The following is a 19,936-nucleotide window of genomic DNA, read 5'->3' as shown; positions in this document are numbered from 1 at the left end:
TGCAGATTCATACTGGATTAAAATCCCTCCACAATTATTACAGTCAGACTGTAAAACTACACACTGCAGATTCATACTGGATTAAAATCCCTCCACAATTATTACAGTCAGACTGTAAAACTACACACTGCAGATTCATACTGGATTAAAATCACTCCACAATTATTACAGTCAGACTGTAAAACTACACACTGCAGATTCATACTGGATTAAAATCCCTCCACAATTATTACAGTCAGACTGTAAAACTACACACTGCAGATTCATACTGGATTAAAATCACTGTAGTGTGGTAGATCTTCAGTATCGTGGTGGGACACTTCGTTCAGCTTCTAAGTTTGTGTGTGGGCCCCAAGGGGTGTGAGGTGAGGGGGCTGTAAACACTCTTACTGCCCCATTTATTGTTGTGACTTACACCCTGAAGTGCCCCTCTACACACACTGAGCTACTGAAGAGGTGAGCCAAGTGTGCGGCAGACAAAGGTGAAGCCACTCACCCACTTTCTCCTGCGACTGGACCATAGCAGAAACTCCATAACGATCCTTAGCAAAGTCCTGAGGAGGAAGAGAGAAAGAAGGACGTGTTACCTTGTAGCTACACCCACTGTCCATCTTATCAGCTCCACTTACTGTATAGCTGCACTCTGTAGTTCTACAGTTACAGACTGTAGTCCATCTGTTTCTCTGATACTCTGTTACCCTGTTCTTCAGTGGTCAGGACCCCCATGGACCCTCACAGAGCAGGTACTGTTTGGGTGGTGGGTCATTCTCAGCACTGCAGTAACGCTGACGTGGTGGTGGTGGTGTGTTAGTGTGTGTTGTGCTGGTCTGAGTGGATCAGACAGCAGTGCTGCTGGAGGTTTTAAACACCTCAGTGTCGCTGCTGGACTGAGAATAGTCCACCAACCAGAAACATCCAGCCAACAGTGTCCAGTGACCACTGATGAAGGACTAGAGGACGACCAACACAAACTGTGCAGCAGCAGATGAGCTGTCGTCTCTGACTTTACATCTGCAAGGTGGACCGACAAGGTAGGAGTGTCTAATAGAGTGGACAGTGAGTGGACACAGTGTTTAAAAACTCACGCAGCACTGCTGTGTGTGATCCACTCAGACCAGCACAGCACACACTATCACACCACCACCACGTCAGTGTTACTGCAGTGCTGAGAATGACCCACCACCCAAATAGTACCTGCTCTGTGAGGGTCCATGGGGGTCCTGACCACTGAAGAACAGGGTAACAGAGTATCAGAGAAACAGATGGACTACAGTCTGTAACTGTAGAACTACAGAGACCAGCTATACGGTCAGTGGAGCTGATGAAAGGGGTACAGTGTAGAAACAAGGTTGGGGTACCTAATAAACTGCTCAGTGAGTGAACATCTCAACTCAACTCGACTGCGCTGACACTACAAAATGATCTGTGCTGATATTCATCATTATGCACTGATATTTATCAGCATTATGTCCCAGATTTGGCCTCCGTTAACGTAATTTGGCAAAACACTCACATCCTCATCAGCAGTCTGCTGCTCCGCCGCCTGGAAACAAGAGAAGAACACAAACTCAGCACTCAGTAAAACAGCAGGACTTCATCTCTACAACTTCTGGCTCCTTCACTCCACTGGAGATCTAACAGTCTCAAACTCTGACTCTACTTCATTTTCCTCCTATGGTCTATTTATAAAGTTTGTGTGAGTTTATTTACCAAAAACACTCATAATCACTGTTTACATGATGAGCATTTCCCATGTCGCACAACAGAGGAGTAACAGTAGGCGGGTTCTCTTTGCCTCTGTGGCCACATGATTTCTCTAAAAAGGCCCAAATCATGGAAAACCAACTTCCCCTCACCTTTCTGAATAAAGGAAGTTTGATGTAGAGGGGTGACACAGCAAAAATATAGTATTGCGATATTTCAAGAAATTTTCACAGTATAGGACATCAGGAAATTTACATTTTCAGAAATCTGATCAGTTGGAACCAAGAAAAAAGAACCAGAAGAGCTACATTTTAAAAATAACTATAAAAAACTGCCAACGCAGTCATTTTATTCAATATTTGGCGTATTGTGTTGCAGCAAATCCAGTTAAATTGAACTAATTTTGCTCTCTATAAAGAAACATGCAGCAGGTCAGTGTTCTCACAGCGTTCTCTGAGTGAGGCACAACAAACGGCAGCCAACGAGAACATCGGATTCACATACAGGTCCATAAATAACTGAGCGTCAAACATCACACAGACCACGATTTATATCACTTAGTAGATCAGTGGGGGCTTTAATCCAGCATGAATCATCCATTTTCTTACCCCACTTTATCATCTCATTATTAATTATTAATTAATTATTTATGTGCGTGTTTATACATACATATATATATATATATATATATATATATATATATATATATATATATATATATATATATATATATATATATATATATACACACTCATACACATACATACATACACACATCGTTTCTTATTGATTGTGTGTTTTTGTATTTATATATATATATATATATGTGCGTGCGAGCGTGCATATATATTTATATATATATATATATATATATATATATATATGCATGTGTGTATGAAGGAAGTAGGCAGGAGTGCTGTGAGACTAGCCACACAGCGAAAAGAATGGTGGCAAAGGCAAAAGCTCAGGCCTCTGATGAGCTGTATGAGAGGCTGGACAGTAAAGAAGGAGTAAAGGACTTGTATCATTTGGCTAAACAGAGAGATAGAGCTGGAAAGGATGTACAGCAGGTTAGGCTGATAAAGGATAGAGAGGGAAATGTACTAGTGAGTGAACAGAGAGTGTTGAGTAGATGGAAGGAGGACTTTGAAGAACTAATGAATGAGGAAAACGAGAGAGAGAGAGGAGGACAACGGGGGGAGAGATAGTGGATCAGGAAGTGCAGAGAATTAGTAAGGTGGAAGTGAGGGCAGCTTTAAAAAGGATGAAGAATGGAAAGGCAGTTGGTCCAGATGACATACCTGTGGAGGTATGGAGATGTTTAGGAGAGAAGGCAGTGGACTTTTTAACCGGGTTGTTTAACAAACTCCTGGAGAGTGAGAGGATGCCTGATGAGTGGAGAAGCAGTGCACTGGTCCCCATTTTTAAGAACAAGGGTGATGTGCAGAGCTGCAGTAACTACAGAGGTATAAAGTTGAGGAGCCACACCATGAAGGTATGGGAAAGAGTTGTTGAAGCAAGGCTAAGGCGAGAGGTTCAGATCAGTGAGCAGCAGTTTGGTTTCATGCCCAGAAAGAGCACCGCAGATGCAGTTTTTGCGTTGAGAGTGTTGGTAGAGAAGTACAGAGAAGGTCAGAAGGAGCTGCATTGTGTCTTTGTGGATCTAGAGAAGGCAGATGATAGGGTGCCAAGAGAGGAACTGTGGTACTGTATGAGGAAGTCAGGTGTAGCTGAAAAGTATGTTAGGGTGGTGCAGGACATGTATGAGGATAGTGAGACAGTGGTGAGGTGTGCAGTTGGAGTGACATGGTTTCAAGGTGAAGGTGGGGTTACATCAGGGATCAGCTTTGAGACACTTCTTGTTTGCAATGGTCAGGTTGACAGATGAGGTCAGGCAGGAGGCTCCATGGACCATGATGTTTGCAGATGACATTGTAATCTGTGGTGAGAGTTGAGAGCAGGTGGAAGAGAATCTGGAGAGGTGGAGGTTTGCACTGGAGAGGAGAGGAATGAAGGTCAGTAGAGACAAGACGGAATACATGTGTGTGAATGAGAGGGAGGCAGGTGGAAAGGTGAAGATGCAAGGAGTAGAGGTCGTAAAGGTGGATGACTTCAAATATCTTGGGTCAACCATCCAGAGCAATGGACAGTGTAGAAAAGAGGTGAAGAAGAGGGTGCAGGCAGGATGGAGTGGGTGGAGACGGGTGTCAGGGCTGATGTGTGACAGAAGGATAGCAGCAAGAGTGAAAGGGAAGGTCTACAAGACAGCAGTGCGTCCTGCTATGATGTTTGGTTTGGAGACTGTGGCTCTGTCTAAAAGACAGGAGGCTGAGCTGGAGGTGGCGGAGATGAAGATGCTGAGATTTTCGTTGGGAGTGACCAGGATGGACAAGATTAGAAATGAGCAGATCAGAGGGACGGTGAAGGTGGAGCAGTTTGGAGATAAAGCCAGAGAGGCCAGGTTGAGATGGTTTGGACATGTGTTGAGGAGGAATAGTGGATATATTGGGCAAAGAATGTTGGAGATGGAGCTGCCGGGTAGAAGGAGAAGAGGTAGACCTCAGAGAAGGTTTATGGATGTAGTGAAGGTGGACATGGAGATGGTTAGTGTGAAAGTAGAGGAGGCAGTGGATAGGGCAAGATGGAGGCAGATGATCATAGACACACACACACACATACATACTGCACAGAGGCGGCTTCCCCCACGTAATCCAAGTGTACGACATTGGCCATTTCAACATCTGCTCTTGAGACATGGAGACAGATTTGTTGTGATGTGACGAAAAGACTGGAACAAGTTCTGTGAGACTCATCTTATAGAACAACATCCTTTTCTCTCACTTTCTCATTTTTTAAAATCTTTTCATTCAGTTTTATTCAGTAAATGGTATAACAGTATGCACAGAAAGCGCGGCTGGATGGACCAGCGGGACGGGGAGCGACGGGAGGGAAAGGGGGTTATTTGTGATTTCCGTCAGTTCTGTAATGTGATAAAGAGCTGCTTGATTATCAGGAAGCAAATAAATAAAAAACACCAATATGAGCTGTAGATCTTTATATTGCTTGATATAACGCCAATAAAAAAAGGATTTATGACCCAGCACTTGCGATGTTTCCACCTGCCAATGTCTGTTTATTTTCACAGCTCTGCAGATTTCCAACTCCAGCTGTGGTACAGCTGGGCTTTTTATAGTGCGTCCGGCTGCGCATGCATACCGATGACAGCTAGAGATGTTTTTTTAAGGCTGTTTGTGTCGTGATGTCACTATACCAGTTTTAGATGAAATGCTGTTTTGTTCGGCCGCCTGTAAACAGACGAATAAGCGCAGGAATTCGGACACAATGGTCCCCCTCCTCCCTTCCAGCCAGGCTGTGCCACAGCTGGTGTGCACTGTCCACTCACCAGCTTGGCCTGCTTTTCAGCCTTTTTCGCCGCTTTCTCTGCTTCCTTCTGCTGTTTCTTCAGCGCTTTCTTCGACTGGGCCTGCTGCTCCTCCTCGGCCGCTCTGAAACAGGAAAAAAAAAAAAAAAAAAAAAACTCAAACAAAGCGGCTCATCCGGCTCCCTCTTTTCTTTCTTTCTGCCCGTTTCCTCCCGGAAAGGCCTTCTGCACCCCACCCTCGCCCCATCACTCCATCAAGGCTGGATTTTTAACTCAACGCGCTCCTTAGGCGATTGTTTCCACACACGCTAAACACAACAGCGGCCTGGGAACGCCGGAGAGATATCCAGAAAAGGGTCGGGGTGGGGACGGCAGAGATAAGCGACAGATCTTGCTAAGTGCTTTTAAGCTTTACAGACAATCTCATCAGCAGGGAAACCAACCCCCTGCAGCCAAGTCCAGTTGTATTGTTCCTAGGAGAAAGTTTCAGTGAGTTTAACATGGAAATCTCGGAAACTAAAACACTGCTCTGGAATTATTTAGTTCACTCAACAGCTATCCAAATACAATTATATTCCGATTTATACACATTTTGACTTTTGGTGCTTGCTACACCAAGGTCAAAAGGTCAGTGTGTGTGTGTGTGTGTGTGTGTGGGGACTTTGGCAAACATCTGCTTTTAAGACCCCACAGCTACTATAAATCGTGGTTGTTCTAAAAACTGCCCATAATTTGTGCTGCACAGGCTCAGGGCGCACAGTGCTTGGACCCCTATAATCGCCACAGTCATCAGGCGACAGCTCACGGAAAATGACGGGGAAATTCCAACAGGTTTATTCAGTTCCTCCATAACTGGGTTTCTGAGATGTAAACAGCGCGATTCAAAGGGGTTTGGTGTGAAATGGTTCAGACGTGTTTATTGTGGTGGTGATGGGAACCAGGGGTTGCCATGACTACAACACAGATACAGACACTTTATATACTTTCCAAAACCACCTGTCAACCTACACGAGTCTTCTGCGCTTTTAACAGGCCTGTACAATATATAAACACCTCAAACGCCTCATATCAAACCCTGTATACAAAACCTTACTTAGAAAATATGAACAAGGCTTTGGGTTTTTAATAAAGCAAGAATATTCCTTGCATTTTTCATTTGGTGACTGAAACATTATTGCCAGACCAATATCTACAGTTTCCAAGTACTTTCCTCATTTAAAAACCTATACAATATACAAAAAACCTGAACGAGATGAAAGTCATAGAAAACGTAGATAAAGTTGTGTTCTATACTTTTAATGCAGCAAGAATATTCACTGTATTTTTAATTTACTAAACTGGGGCAGTCGTGGGCTGGAGGTCAGGGATCCAGCCTCGTGACCGGAAGGTCGCCGGTTCGATCCCCAGAGCCGACAGCACATGACTGAGGTGTCCTTGAGCAAGACACCTAACCCCCAACTGCTCCCCGGGCGCTGCGGATAGGGCTGCCCACCGCTCCGGGCAAGTGTGCTCACTGCCCCCTAGTGTGTGTGTTCACTAGTGTGTATGTGGTGTTTCACTGCATGGATGGGTTAAATGCGGAGGTGGAATTTCCCCGTTTGTGGGACCAATAAGGGTCTCGTAATCTTAAAAATGAAATACTACTGCCAGACTAATCTACACTTTCCCAACTTACGGATTCATCAAAGTCATAACTGACCGATTAACTGAGTATGAAGTCCATAGCTGCAGCTCTGGCAATGTTACACACTTGCTGATATTTCAGGCACCCTTAAACTTATTACTCTAGTACTCAGTGGAGAAGCAGTTCTCAGCCCTAGGAGCAAATTCTCCTCAACCATTCACAGGCCTTTCAGCTCCAACCCACCTGACTCAGCTCGTCTAATTACAAAGAACTTTAACACCTGAATCATGTTACAATTATCAATACAGTCGGTCCACAGACACTAAAGCTGACGTCTTCTGTTTTAACACGCTCTGTAATAAAGACATCAAAGCACTAAAAAACCCTACAATCTATCTACTGTAACAATACAGCTACTTTCATACGGGTTCAAGACCATCGTTAGTCACGGAAGCAGAAACCGCCTCATATAAAACCTTATGGACCCTCACAGAGCAGGTACTAGATGTAGAGTCAGAGATGACAGCTCATCAGTTTGTGCTGGTCATCCTCTAGTCCTTCATCAGTGGTCACAGGACGCTGCTGGCTGGATATTTTTGGTTGGTGGACTGTTCTCAGTCCAGCAGCGACACTGAGGTGTTTAAAAACTCCAGCAGCTCTGCTGTGTCTGATCCACTCGCACCAGCACAACACACACTAACACACCACCACCACGTCGGTGTTACGGCACTGCTGAGAATGACCCACCACCCAAATAGTACCTGCTCTGTGAGGGTCCATGGGGGTCCTGACCACTGAAGAACAGGGTAACAGAGTATCAGAGAAACAGATGGACTACAGTCTGTAACTGTAGAACTACAGAGAGCAGCTATACAGTAAGTGGAGCCGTTAAGATGGACACAAGGAGGTGGTCAGGATTTTACGCCTGATCTGTGTGTGTTTATTAGGTACAACCTGTTCTGTTGCTTGTTAACACAAATATCTAATCAGCCAATCACGCGGCCACAGCTCACTGCATTTAGGCGTGTAGAGGTGGTCAAGACAACTTGCTGAAGTGCAGACCGAGCATCAGAACGGGGAAGAAAGGGGATTTAAGAGACTTTGAACGTGGCGTGGTTGTTGGTGCCAGACGGGCTGGTCTGAGTATTTCAGAAACTGCTGATCTGCTGGGATTTTCACACACAACCATCTCTAGGGTTTACAGAGAACGGTCCGAAAAAGAGGAAATATCCAGTGAGCGGTCAGTTGTGTGGACGAAAATGCCTTGTTGATGTGAGAGGTCAGAGGAGAACGGGCAGACTGGTTCCAGATGATAGAAAGACAACAGGAACTCAAATAACCAACCAGAATCTCTGAGGAACGTTTCCAACACCTTGGTGAAAGTCTGCCACGAAGAATTAAAGCAGGTCTGAAGGCAAAAGGGGGTCCAACCTTTTACTAGCAGTACCTAATAAAGTGGCGTGTGTGTGTGTGTGTGTGTGTGTGTGTGTGTGTGTGTGTGTGTGTGTGTGTGTGTAATCCTTCCTATGTGCCGAGCTCCATTACAGACACTCAAATATTAAAACGTACTAATTATTATTCGACTGCTGAAACTTCACTGAAATCGTCTCCGCCTCAGTTTCTCGTTTGTTCCTAACGACTGTAACTAAGCGTCCGGCCGTGAGAGGAATGTGCCTCTCTAAGCCGTCGGAAGGTTTTCCATTAACCCGAGCAATACAGGCCTGATCCTGCCTGTGATAAACCCTAATTCAGCGCCATGTTACTCAGTTTCAGATCAAAGTGTTTTACAGCCGGACCTGCTGGCACAGAGGAGTCCTTCAGGAAGCCCGAGGGCGGAGTTTCAGGCTGCGATGGCAGGTTAAAGGTCGAGAAACACAATGGGTGAGGACCACGGTGGATAAGCGCGCTCGCGGCGCTGCGGCTGTCCTGCAGCTGTTCGGCATCGGCTCGTTACAGCCGGGTTATTAACCACAGGGCCGCTCTGACCGCTCGGCTGAGCGGCGGCAGGTCCGGGGAAATGACAGGGCGAGCAGGAACGGCTCTGTTTAATTTGAAACCTCTAGAACAGGTGGTCCTCCACCGCAGGGGGGGCTCGGCCTGCCTGGTGTTCCCATCCCTCTGACAAACTGACAGTGAGCACAGAACAAGCTTCTAAGCAGATCCTGGGTCTCTAATAACTGCAGTTCAGGACAAGCAGTTCAAACACCAGGAAACACCAGATAAATTCACTCGTTTACTGTGTGCAGCGTTACGGCGTGATCCAAACCCGACTCATCACCAGTCATTTACCTCTGCCTTTTAGGGCCGTTTAGTGATTCACCTCTGCGTTGTTACGCTGATTAACTGATCCACCTTTGCCTTTTAGGCCAATTTTGTGATTCTTCTTTGCGTTTTTGAGCAATTTGTTGATTCCCCTTTGCCTTTTGGGCCGGTTTTGCAATTCCCCTTTGCCTTTTGGGCCGGTTTTGCGATTCCCCTTTGCCTTTTGGGCCGGTTTTGCGATTCCCCTTTGCCTTTTGGGCCGGTTTTGCGATTCCCCTTTGCCTTTTGGTCCGGTTTTGCGATTCCCCTTTGCCTTTTGGGCCGGTTTTGCGATTCCCCTTTGCCTTTTGGGCCGGTTTTGCGATTCCCCTTTGCCTTTTGGGCCGGTTTTTGCGATTCACCTTTGCCTTTTGGGCCGGTTTTGCGATTCACCTTTGCCTTTTGGGCCGGTTTTGCGATTCACCTTTGCCTTTTGGGCCGGTTTTGCGATTCACCTTTGCCTTTTGGGCCGGTTTTGCGATTCCCCTTTGCCTTTTGGGCCGGTTTTGCGATTCCCCTTTGCCTTTTGGGCCGGTTTTGCGATTCCCCTTTGCCTTTTGGGCCGGTTTTGCGATTCCCCTTTGCCTTTTGGGCCGGTTTTGCGATTCACCTTTGCCTTTTGGGCCGGTTTTGCGATTCACCTTTGCCTTTTGGGCCGGTTTTGCGATTCACCTTTGCCTTTTGGGCCGGTTTTGCGATTCACCTTTGCCTTTTGGGCCGGTTTTGCGATTCACCTTTGCCTTTTGGGCCAATTTAGTGAGATATCTGTGTTTTGGGCCGATTTAGTGAGCTTTCTTTGCGTTTTGGTCTGATTTAGTTGATTTGTCATGCTTCAAAAAATAAATCAACAAATCAGCTTAAAAACATGCTCAGCTTGTAACACAGCTAAACATTAATCAGTGAAAAATAAGGGTTTTTTTTTAATGTGGCTGATTTGCTGGTGCATTTTCTCCGTTTCAGCTTGTTCACAAACCACAGAAAACTAAACACACTGATGACTGCAGCACTAAGATACTGAAACTTCAGATACTGATACGTTTATTAATCTGCGTTCACATTTGACGATGTATTTATTTTAAACTGGAATGCTGGGATACTGCACTAAAATACCATTTTATTCATTTCACTGCAACCGTTTCAGAAATACTACATTTGTTTGTAGAGCTAATCCACAGAGATTTCTACAGTTTATACGTGTTTGTGTGTCTCATTTTACAGAAATGTAGAATATCAGCATCAGCAGCTCTCACACCAGCGCATCCCGATCACTACAGTTTAATTCCTGTTCCTTTAATCATGCAAAGATCTCTGAGTGCTCATGGTTCTATATGGAAACCTTGAAGAACCTTTTTTTTTTTGTGTGTTAAAACAACACGTGTGGACAAGGCCAAAGTCACATCAAGTCCACCTTGTTTTCATTTTAAGATGTAGTCAGAGTCGTTCAGAGCGGTTTGGTGTGAAACACTCGGTTCTAGATACACTCACCGAGTCAGAACTGCTCACAGTGGTGGTGATGGGAACCAGACGTCCCTCTAAAAGCTCCTACAGAAAGCTCCTACATGAACTGGTTCTGAATTCACTGCCTGATGACTGAGACGCTGTTTTATGAGAGTTTAGAGAACTTCAACTCCATTCATGGTGGAGGGAGACATGCAGGGCGCTGTGCGGCAAAATAGTCCCCAAAGAAAACTCATTATTCCAGATTTTCCACTGTTTTCCATCATCAGCATTCCATATAACCTCAGGAGACTCGTGTGGGTTCTCTGGTGGTTCTGGATGGTAAATAAAGTGTCTATATCTGTGTTGTAGTCATGGCGACGCCTGGTTCCCATCACCCCCACTGAAACGAACCATTTAATTACGCAGAAATTTTGAAAAAAGGGTGGAAATCCCCTTTAATGCCCATCCTCACTATTGTGATCACCACCAACCCTAAAGAACTTTAACAGAAGCTCCTCTGTGGCGAAAATCCTCGGCGATTTAAAGGCTGCCAGTTCGGCGACGGTGCCGAGAGAACTGGATGTTTACCAAGAGCTCAAACCGAATGCGTTAAAGCGCCTCCCTCTCATTTACTCGTCAGCGCACAACGAGGCCGGAGGAAATTGGGTGACCCAACAGGAGCAGTTCAGCCAGAGGAGCTCTCGTCTGAATTCACGGAGGAACGTTCCCTTCAGCCCCATTCCAGCTCCTGGCCGCAGGACGTCCCTTCAAAACGGGGCGTGAGGAGCAGGTCAATGATCAACCAGCCCGGCATTCGGGATATTTAACCCCCCCAAAAAGACCACAAACCTGCACCACACACTGCCTACACAGCTTCAGTTAAAGGGCCCGTATCTCGGAAAAACCACAGCGTTCTAGATTTTTTGGGAACAAGGGAGTGTTATGTAGTACGTAGTACCACCAACAGCCCATATTAGGAACATTAAAGCTGCAAACAACATCCCATTTTGGTTCTTCAAGGGTTCTTTATCAAATGAACCCTTTGCACTATTAAACGGTTCTTTGCATGGTGAAATGGTTCTTCGGATTGATGGAGAACGTGCTGCACATGATTCTACATTGCAACGTTCTGAAAAGGGTTCTTCTATTATTACAAGCTTGACATCGTAATAATGGAAGAACCCTTTTTGGTGCTGTATAGAACCCTTTTCAGAACGGTGCTATATAGAAAAGATTCTATCCAAAACCATGAACACTCAGAGAACCCTTTGCACCATTAAATGGTTCTTTAGACTGATGGAGAACGTGCTGTACATGATTCTATTCAGCACCAAAGAGGGTTCCTCTATTATTACAAGCTTAATATCGTAATAAGAGAAGAACCCTTTTGGTGCTTTATAGAACCCCTTCCAAAAAGATTCTATATAGAACCATGAACACTCAAACCCTTTGCACTATTAAACGGTCCTTTGCATGGTGAAATGGTTCTTCGGATTGATGGAGAACATGCTGCATGTGGTTCTGTATCGCACCTTTCTGAAAAGGGTTCTATACAGCACCAGAAAGGGTTCTTCTGTTATTACAAGCTTGATATCGTAATAATGGAAGAACCCTTTTTAGTGCTTTATGGAACCCTTTACTAGAACCCCTTTCAAAAAGATTCTATATAGAACCATGAACACTCAAAGAACCCTATGCACCATCATATATATTTCTGGGTAACAGAACCACAGTCTTTGCTTTTTTAGAGTGTCGTTTAGCTCCGCCCACTCACAGTGAAGTCATAAGGGGTGTTTCAGCCCAGACTGCTTTTCGAATGAGGTGCAGTGCACGGCAGCCAATCGTAACAGACCTAATTAACATATGTGTTTTAAAGACACAGCCTGCTAAACTGTAAGAAACGATGAGATGTGGGAAAATGATCAGTTATGACTATAAAACCACACGAACATAACAACTGGACCTTAGGGAGAAAAGCAGGATATGGGCCCTTTAAATGAGCACTGGGGCTGAAAGGGGAATCCCACCCGCTTCTCAAAATTTCTGCATTATTAAGTGGTTCACATGTAAACGGAGTCGCTCAGAGCGGTTTGGTGTGAAATTCTCCGATCTAGAGAAGCTTGGAGTCAGAACTGTTCACAGTGGTGGTGATGGGAACCAGACGTCCACCTCTAAAAGCTCGAGAAGATTTAAGACCAAAATGTCATTTTAAAGTCTATTCATGGTGGAGGGAGACATGCAGGGCGCTGTGCGGCAAAACAGTCCCCAAACGAAACTCATTATTCCAGATTTTCCACCGTTTTCCATCATCAACATTCCATATAAGCTCAGAAGACTCGTGTAGGTTCTCTGGTGGTTCTGGATGGTAAATAAAGTGTCTATATCTGTGTTGTCGTCATGGCGACGCCTGGTTCCCATCACCCCCACTGTAAAGACGTCTGACTGCTAGTTTCTTCAGATCACTTCACATCAAACCACTCAGAGTCGCTGTGTTTACATCTACGTTATGTAGGAATTCTGAAAAATCTGTGGACTCCCCCTTCAGCGGAAACGAGGCAGTGCTTTCACAGCACATCCAGCCCCTTCTGGACTGCAGCCGCTGAAACTGAGACTGACCCTGTCCAGCGACCGTCCACACGTGAGGGCTCCGAGTGCCGCCGTGGGTCTGTTAGAGATCCTTCAGCGGAAAGCAAAGTAAGGAGGTTCTGCTGACTGAAAGCCAGAGTGCCGGGAGATTTGCTCTGCGCCCGAAAGTCCAGCGGTTCCTCTGAAATGAATCAGAACCAGAACCAGAAACGCTGGAACAGCTCGACTTTTGGACGCAGAGCAAATCTCCCGGCACGCTGGCTTTCAGTCTATTAACACCATGAAGGGGTCGACTCTTCTGGGAAGGCTTTACGTTAGAGATTGGAACATTGCTGTGAGGATTTGATTGCATTCAGGCACAAGAGGCGCATTAGTCTTGAATTCGGTACAATTCATGAAGCTCAGAGCTATACTGGTAGACAGACAGACAGACAGACAGACAGACAGAGAGATAGACAGATAGACAGACAGATAGGTAAACAGGTAGATAGACAGAGAGACAGAAAGAGAGAAAGACAGATAGATAAACAGGGAAACAGATAGACAGACAGACAGAAAGAGAGATAGACAGACAGACAGACAGACAGACAGACAAATAGATAAACAGGGAAACAGACAGACAGACAGACAGATAGATAAACAGGGAAACAGACAGACAGACAGAGAGACAGATTTATGCCAAAATGTCCCTTTAAATGTCATCACAGTGGTGCCACTGTGATAAACCTGGATAATATAATACTGAATTCTGTCTGTCTGTCTGTCTGCCTGTCTGTCTGCTCAGCTCTGCTGGCCCAGTTTTCACCCCACTGCTCTGCTCTGCACTGATTCAGCAGCGGAGGCTGATCTGAGGAGGAGAGACGCATCTTTACTCCGACTGATACCGACTAATCACCTCATCTTCAACCTGAGGAGCAGTGGACCGGGTCAGACTGGACCGGGTCCTGGTAATGAGGCGAAATGAACGCTAAAGCTGCTGTCCGCCTCCCGAACCCCGCTGAGTGGACTCGCGGACCCTGCCGGCGCGTCTTCCCTGCTCTTCCCTGATTTCAAGGTGACCGGTACCGGTACCGGTTTAATACGAACTGCGGGCGGTGAAGCCGCTCAGGCGAGGCTGACGCAACCCGGCCGACACTCGCCCCCCAAAACGGCACCAAAACCGCCCTCGGCCGGGCCGAACAGCGCTCCACTCACCCTGTGACCTGTTCTTTAGTCATGTCTGGTCCGCTCCGCTCCGGTTCGGTTCCGTCCCGGTTCTGTTTTCACTCTATTTTCCTTCTGAACTGCGCTGCTGCTAAATGCTAACGGCTAACAGCGCTGGGAGCACGCGGGAAAGGACGGACCGGGTGGAAACGCTCGACTAAGCGAAGGTTCCGCTGAGACGGTCTCGGTGTCACATCTTATATAAACATTATTATAAATTATTTTCTCTTTTAAAGGACTAAATGCGTTATACTGTATTTATTTATTCTTTAATTAATGAGCTATTTACGCACATGTATTTTGGGTGTGCATTTTTGTTTGTTATTACACTTTTATTTCATTAATTCATTAAATGGCTGGTAAGTCACGTAAATAATGACTTTTTTGTGATTTATTAATATTTATATACACACACACACACACACATATATATATATATATATATATATATATATATATATATATGATTGACCACTTACTATTTAAATGAGAGTTAAATTGTTTCTTTTAACTGAAAAGTGTAAAAAAATCACTTTGTTGTACAGCGTGCATAAATAAACAAACAAACAAACAAACAGTACAATGCAATACAATAAACACAGAGATGAAAAAAAAGGGCTGTATGTGGCTCAAAATAGCACCAAAAAGGGTTCTGCCACTGTTCCGATGGGAAGCTTGTGACAGTACCAGAACCCTTTTTGTTGCAACAGAGAACCATTCTTAATTAGGTTCTAAATAGAACCACATACAACACATTCTCCATCGATCTGAAGAACCATCCCCCCATGCAAAGAACCCTTTAAGCATGCAGATGGTTCTTGGAGTGTTCATGGTTCTCCATAAAGCCACCGTCTTCACTGTAGAACCCCTGAGGAACCCTCCACCACTTTGGGCAGCAGTGTGCGCCGCAGTCCGTAAGCTGTGGCCCAGCTTTGTTCACACTTTGCTTTGCTGTAATCAATCAAACGCAGCTCTCCGGGAGCCGAGTCCTGAGTGCTGACACTCCGGCTGTTTTAAATATGAACAATCGTCCGGCGCGTAAGGAGGTTTGTTTTACCCTAATGGCTTCCTTATCTCCAGTCCGTGGAAAAATGCCTGTGTAATTGTTATATGGGGGCAGTAATGGACTGAAAATGTCTCCCCTGAGAGAAAACGTCCACTCTGCTCGTAATAGCTCTGACCTCAGAGGGCTATTTCTCCTCAGGCCGCTGGACACTGGGGACACCTAGCTTATTTGGAATGGGATTAAATCATGTGTTTCTATTCAGAAATGAAATGTACTGTGCTGAATGTTCCCCTGAGCGCTGGGAGCGCTGGGAACGCTGGGAGCGCTGGGGCCTCAGCCACGTTTACCTATTAATGCACCACAGATCTACTCACAACAGGTATTTTCACATCATGCCAGCAAAGGAGACACAAGGCTTTATTCCAACAACAGCGATATATACATATATGTGTGTGTGTGTGTGTGTGTGTGTGTGTGTGTGTGTGTGTATTTATATATGTATATTAAGCAAAAGCTTGTATCTTAATTTTTGGTCATTTTTTCTGTATCATAACTTGGAAACATGTTGCCATTTCACAAAGAATGGACCAAAATAAATGATTCAAGCTTACGTAGAAAAAAGTCTGATTCCATTACACACACACACACACACACACACACACACACACACACACACACACACACACACACACACCCTGATCAGGCGTAACATTCTTAGCCATTCTTGGGTGGGCAATGTTGATAAATCAGCTTCAAAGTCTTCAAATTTGCTTAGTGTGGCCATAAAGGGGGCGGGGCTGGATCAGGCCTGCATATTCAGACCGTTTTTTTCAACGTTATGAAGACAATTACCCGATTACGGAAGTAATCTGACAGATGTAGCGTGTAATTAGGACCAGGATACACCGATTCAGTACTTGAGTAACACTCTGATGCATTTGCACTTTTTCTGAGTTCTTTCCCAGCAATACTTTTACTTCCACTCAAGCGTACCGGTGAGCAAAGCGGTCGTCTCCCAGTTTATTCATAAACATTTAGCTCCTCGATCTCTTTTTGGGGTTTAGTCTCATTCGGTTGTGTTGCTTTAGCTCCTGTTGTCTTAGTCTCATTTTTGAAGCTTGAGCATTTTACTGCCGATAGAAGCTTATACGGCTTCTTATTCGTCAGCGTTGCTTTCTAACTCTCCATTCCGCCTTAAATGGCATTCCATTCTGGTGCCTCGGGCATCAGATTGTAACAGCTGAAGCATTTAAGGTGGAATGGAGAGTTAGAATGAGAAGCCAGGCTCAGCCTCAACGTTTCAGTGTTGGCAGATACTGGATGAACTTAAGTCTCAGTACTTAAGCTACTCAGTACTTATGTTACTCAGTACTTAAGCTACTCAGTACCTAAGCTACTCACTACTTATGTTACTCAGTACTTAAGCTACTCACTACTTATGTTACTCAGTACTTAAGCTACTCTGTACCTAAGCTACTCACTACTTATGTTACTCAGTACTTAAGCTCCTCAGTACTTAAGCTACTCAGTACTTAAGTAGTTTTCTGCTACTTTTGTACTTTTACTTCAGTAAACAATACTTTTACTGCAGTGTAGGATGCTCTGAGCCAGATATGAATAATAATTGCCATTTCTGGAGATAACGAGCTGATTAATAATGCAGGACTGGCTGTAAACAGTGCTTTGCATTAGCTCAGAGTGACCTGTTCACAGTTTATGGCCCACATTAGGAGACCTCAGCGGGCCTCAGTTGGCTGATTTCATAGTGAGTTTCCTCCCTCGCTCTAATTTCCGAGCAAAAACAACATCTCAGCACATGAATGGAGAGGAGTGGACAGAGTCGGGTTAACGTGCGCCACCTTAAGCTACTTCACACCCCTGAGCCGAAAGGGCTACGCCTGCAGGTTAGGGGTTAAAGCTGAGGACGAATAGAGACAATAGCTGAGGGAGGGCCTGAAAGGGCTCAGAGACGAGCCACTTCCTCCTGCTAATGTGCAGTAGACTCCATCATTTCGCTGCATTGTGATATCAGCCGCTGTAATTGTGCCGCATTGAGAAATGAGCTTTGTTGTTATTGTAATTATCACTGTTGTTGTTGTTGTTGTTATCATTACTGTTAAAGTCTCATTGTGCTCTACATTATGCTCCACAGTAAACATGACATCCGTAATCGTGCAGTGGGAACAGCAGCAGGAGTGAGAAACACTTTCCGAACTTTAAAGTTAAGTTTGGATTTTAAGTCATACGGTCGTGTGCGAAAGTTTGCACACCCCTAGTGCACAATCAGTGAAGAGTTGCCTGTTTATTTGTTGAGTTTAAACACTGGGGGGGAAAATGACGTATAAAACGTGCAATTACTCTCACATTTTCTGTTTCTTTTGTTTGTTTGTATGTTGTTTGTTTATACTTTTTGAAGGTTTGTGTCTACAAAAAACTTTAAAGCGAAAAATGTTCCAGCGTAAACGTTCTTTATACCCACAGGCCTTAATCCGTATGTGCCTTATGTCACTTCAGGACCTTCTCATATTCATATTATTTTTTATTATTCTACTTTTCTACAATTAGTGTTTATGTTTGTGCGATTAGTGTTTTTTAGTGTCTATTTAAATTCACACGTCTATTTAATGCTGTTGTTCCACCACGGGGGTCTGAGAGTAACGCAGGTTCAGTTCACTGTATGTCCTGCACTGGTTGTAGTACTGACAGTAAAGCTGACTTGACTTGACTTGACTTGACTTGATATCGCTGCTGTTGGAATGAAACCTCGTATCTCTGGTAACTACAGGAGAAGGAAAAACCTACGGTGCTGTTCATGGAAGCCAGTGGAACCAGTGGATCTGTTTTCCGAGCCATTTTGGGCCGTTTCTTTTAGTCCATTCATCATGAAATTTACAGCAACATATCTTTAAAAATTATTCCAAAACCGGCAAAAATGGAGATACAAGGCTTTTTTTCCAGCAACAGCGATATGTTTCTGTTTCTATTGTGTGTCTGATCCACTCAGACCAGCACAACACACACTAACACACCACCACCACGTCAGTGTTACTGCAGTGCTGAGAATGACCCACCACCCAAACAGTACCTGCTCTGTGAGGGTCCACTGAAGAACAGGGTAACAGAGTATCAGAGAAACAGATGGACTACAGTCTGTAACTGTAGAACTACAGAGAGCAGCTATACAGTAAGTGGAGCTGATAAAGTGGACAGTGAGTGTAGAAACGAGGAGGCGGTCAGGATGTTGTGCCTGATTTGTGTTTATATACATACATGTAATATAGATTTTCACACAAATAAGTTACTAAGTTACTGTAGAACTTCATAGCGCCGATTTGTCCCATGTGTGTTTATAGCAGTTGTTTTGATGTGTTTGTGAAAGATTTCAGCACAGTAAAGGGTAGAAACCCACAAAAACAACAAAGAACGCGCTCAGTTTTGGCATGAAAGCGTGATGTAGATCAACACGGTCACTGCAGAAACACAACCGTCTAGTTCTGTTTTATCACTTGCTGTAATTTTTATATCAGCTGTATTTTCCATTGTGTCAAAATTCCGAGACGAATGGACCAATAGAAATGCTCCAACCTGGGCTGGATTAAACCCTCACTCCACCGACTTTGACCGTTTCATGTCATTAGTTTTATGAGCTTCATTGAGATGTAATTATGTTTCATTTAGCCCTCCAGGTCATTGACCTCCTGTTACTGTGATTAAGTTATATCGCTGAGCTCCTCGGAGACACCGTCACGGTTTCGGTCATCAGGTGGTCAGAGTTTGCTCTGTTTTTGCTTTTGTTTTTCGTGCGAGTGGCCCAGCAGATGTGTTCCGCTCTGGTCCTGCTTGAGTGCGGATGGTGATGTAGGGGAGCTGTGGGTTTTTCCTGAAGACCCTGCGCGGAAACTCCGTTTGGTGACGCTGCTTTCTGCTCTGACGGTTAAGAAGCAGAAGAGACAGACACAGCTGAGCTCAACAGAGCGTGAGAGAGACTTTAAGAGGAGCCTTCAGGACGACGGCCGGACCGCTCAGCACATCTCCACATGAAAAAGCCGCAGAGCAGATCAGGGGATCGTCCAGGAGCTCTGGAGCTGATGATGGGGGTTCACACGTCTTTAGATCCGACAGGAACGACAGATTCACCAACACTGCGCTCACTGTCTTCCCCTTACAGACCCAGAGCTCTTCACTGAGTCTTACCATCAAATACACAGACAGACAGACAGACAGACAGACAGACGGACACATACATAGATACAGACACACAGATAGACAGACAGACAGACAGACAGACGGACACATACATAGATACAGACACACACAGAGATAGACAGAAAGACAGACACATACATAGATACAGACACACAGAGAGATAGACAGACAGACAGACACATACATAGATAGAGACACACAGAGAGATAGACAGACAGACAGACACATACATAGATACAGACACACAGAGAGATAGACAGACAGACAGACACATACATAGATAGAGACACACAGAGAGATAGACAGACAGACAGACACATACATAGATACAGACACACAGAGAGATAGACAGACAGACAGACACATACATAGATACAGACACACAGAGAGATAGACAGACAGACAGATGGACACATGCATAGATACAGACACACAGAGAGACAGACAGACAGACAGACACATACATAGATACAGACACACAGAG

The 19,936-nt window shown here is 44.8% G+C and overlaps 1 protein-coding gene across 1 annotated transcript in view; it reads right to left on the bottom strand.

Annotated features, from left to right (window-relative positions):
* Nucleotides 1–14,386, bottom strand: part of dars1 (aspartyl-tRNA synthetase 1) — a 74,547-nt gene extending 60,161 nt beyond the window's left edge. The window contains exons 1-4 of the mRNA XM_037539555.1: nt 14,232–14,386; nt 5,108–5,210; nt 1,514–1,543; nt 497–554 (exon numbers count right to left, since the gene is read on the bottom strand). Of these exons, the coding sequence (XP_037395452.1) occupies nt 497–554; nt 1,514–1,543; nt 5,108–5,210; nt 14,232–14,254 (214 nt within the window). The 5' untranslated portion in view covers nt 14,255–14,386. The remainder of the gene's footprint in view (nt 1–496; nt 555–1,513; nt 1,544–5,107; nt 5,211–14,231) is intronic.
* Nucleotides 14,387–19,936: the final 5,550 nt, after the last annotated feature.

This window comes from Pygocentrus nattereri, chromosome 6, assembly GCF_015220715.1.
Source record: "Pygocentrus nattereri isolate fPygNat1 chromosome 6, fPygNat1.pri, whole genome shotgun sequence".
Taxonomy (NCBI): Eukaryota; Metazoa; Chordata; class Actinopteri; order Characiformes; family Serrasalmidae; genus Pygocentrus; species Pygocentrus nattereri.
Note: the sequence above shows the minus strand (reverse complement) of the source record. Positions and strands in the feature narration are given on the sequence as shown.